This window comes from Fomitiporia mediterranea (genome assembly GCF_000271605.1).
Source record: "Fomitiporia mediterranea MF3/22 unplaced genomic scaffold FOMMEscaffold_1012, whole genome shotgun sequence".
Lineage (NCBI taxonomy): Eukaryota > Fungi > Basidiomycota > Agaricomycetes > Hymenochaetales > Hymenochaetaceae > Fomitiporia > Fomitiporia mediterranea.
The window spans coordinates 1-2,430 of NW_006761397.1; the positions used below are offsets into that span (position 1 = coordinate 1).

The 2,430-nt window shown below is 46.3% G+C and overlaps 2 protein-coding genes across 2 annotated transcripts; both read right to left on the reverse strand.

The window, feature by feature from the left end:
- Nucleotides 1-494: 494 nt before the first annotated feature.
- FOMMEDRAFT_163827 (uncharacterized protein) lies at nt 495-917 on the reverse strand (the record flags this gene model as incomplete). The annotated part of the gene is made up of 1 exon (XM_007272327.1): nt 495-917. The coding sequence occupies one exon, from the start codon at nt 915-917 to the stop codon at nt 495-497; it is 423 nt and encodes a 140-aa protein (XP_007272389.1).
- A 92-nt stretch (nt 918-1,009) lies between these two features.
- On the reverse strand, nt 1,010-2,410 carry FOMMEDRAFT_99991 (uncharacterized protein; the record flags this gene model as incomplete). Its single annotated transcript, XM_007272328.1, has 2 exons — nt 1,010-1,231; nt 1,337-2,410. Coding segments are annotated over 2 exons (1,296 nt in total), but the record flags the coding sequence as incomplete, so codon positions are not given.
- Between the last annotated feature and the right edge of the window lie 20 nt (nt 2,411-2,430).

Consider the following 2,430-nt stretch of genomic DNA (forward strand, 5'->3'; position numbering starts at 1 on the left):
TGGGGGTCGGCAATCCTAAGGTGCCGCGCGTGCACTTTTTTTTAGTTCGGAGTTTAAATACGCACCATATGTAGTAGATACGATCAAATCGCATGTTGACAGTTTCGAGAAGACGAAGAAAAAATCAAATCAAGAAGATCTCTTTTGATCTTCTTAATTTTAAGTAATAGTTCGATTGTCGGAAGTTAATCAAGATCAGCAAGCGCTCCCGCAGCGCTTATTGTAAGCCAAACCTTCGTTTTGAGTCTCAATGCGCGTGCGCGAATTGTCGCCAAATCATACCTCTCTGCCGTACACTCCTGGCAGCCTGTAAAAATATTTATTACTTACAGTGTACTACTTAAAGGTCTACTGTATTCGAATATACAAAAATACAAGTGAAATAAGTGAAATGGAGCTCGTTTCTGTACATATATACAGTTGTGTCTCGTTCTTAATCACCAACAACCACTCAGAGACGATGCTAAAGCATAAAATTGTATTGCCAGTGCGTTCTATTGTACAGTATTAAGTCTATCTAATGCTAGAAGTAGTTCCCGGAGTTTTTCCGCTTTAGTCCTCATCCTTGATTCTATGGGTATCTGGGTATCATTCCTCCTAAGCTTGTCTAGTTGCGCCTTCAGTTCCGTTGCTTTCATTTTCATTACCTCGTCTCGATCCATCTGTATCTCGACAGCATCGATTCGCTCATTGCGCTTTACACGCTTCTGTGCTCGCTCTTCTTCTCGCTGTTTTGAGGACGCATATTCATGGATATGCTCCTCAAGGATAGAAAGACGGCGTTTCTTGTCTCTCTGCTCTGTATCGCGGTTCCGGGCCTGCGTACGCAAATATTTCTGGTTTTCGTCATCAGTGAGCCAAGTTTCTACAAATTCCTCGGTGCCGTTTCTGATATAAATCGAATTAATTAGTAGCATAAACCCAGCAGGAGATGCAGTGCATACCTGATGTAAATGTATATCGAATTAAAACGCTCAACGGTCGCAGTAGGATTTTTTCGAATAAAAACTCAATATGCCCCGAGGGCACCTTCGTTCGCATCGTTTGTAGCCGGCATGAAGGCTACATCCCTTTCTCCCTCTGTAAGTGCTGCTATTAGTCCATCACTACCAAATTCTGACGTGAAACGCTCCCAGGTCGTCAATGCCCCCTCCAGAAAAGCAACGAACATCTCCTCAAGATACGGAAGGCAAGAAGACATGTTGTGTACTGCTCTTACAGCCTCAGGACGCTTCCAGGTGAGTTTATCGCTGCCTATCCCAACGGATTCTTTGCCAATCCCATCACTGCCTATCTCGACAGATTCTCTTCCTATTCCATCGCTGCCTATCTCGACGGATTCTTTGCCAATCCCATCGTTGACGTTCAAGATGGCATCTTCTGGCTTTGCGTCTGGCGATAGAATTATCTGCGGGTCTTCAATAAGCGTGCGGATATGTACTTTCACTGCAGCTTGCAGATGACACAAGGTAAGTGCGTTCGTTTTTAATCCGCCACTACGTACTGATTTGATGTAGGGATGCGATACAGCCTCCTGGTACAACGTAAGGACGGCCAGCTCTGTGATTGTTGGGCCATCCGAGAGTGCCTTCAAGACGTTCGTTTCAAGGTTATTCAGGGACCGGGACGTCTTTCTCAGCCGAAGATAGTGCATATACCCAACGTAAAAGTCCAGGTTGGTTGACGTCTCTGCCGCTGCATCAAGGTACGACGAATATCTCGTATTCGATGTATCGGGGAATGTAAACATACGTCCAAGCTTTCCCATTGCGTAGTCCCTAAATGAATGATGCTGACCTTTTTTATCGTCTTTATGGTTTAGCAGTGCACCTAGAAGACTGCACAATTTCACGGCTCCTGCACTCGATACCTCACGCGCTCGCTTTTCGGCCGGATTTTCCTCTCGGATACCCTCCTCGTCGTCTTCTAAGCCATCTGGAGCTTCTGGAGCACCTTCAAATACTGATAACACTGCAGCGTTATCCCGATTTGCCAAAATGACTGGTGAGTCTTTCATTTCTTTCCATTTCTCTCTCATTGCTGAGTCCCCGCCCTTCACCGCATTCAGATCTTTGTGCATATCGCACCCTGTCCATATCCAGAGCTTCAAGCGGCGACGCTCGTCCTCAGTGAGCTGAAGAAACGCCTCGTCAGCAAAGAAGTCCACGAGCTCCTTCAAGGTCTCTTGCTCGTTCAGTAAGTTCCACCTTTCTTCGCCCATTTCCTCTTTCTTACAAGTTTGAGCTTCTAAGATTGCGTCTTCCCGCTGTTCGTCTGGAATTTCATCCAGAAACCGTACACCCAGCTCTCGTCTCGTCATTTCGGCCTTCCATTCGCCCAAGAGGCGATGTTTCGCCTTCTGGTCTTCGGCGTGGTCTCCATGAGACCCATGGTACTTCACAGCAAGCGAACCGACGTCTGGAAATCTAT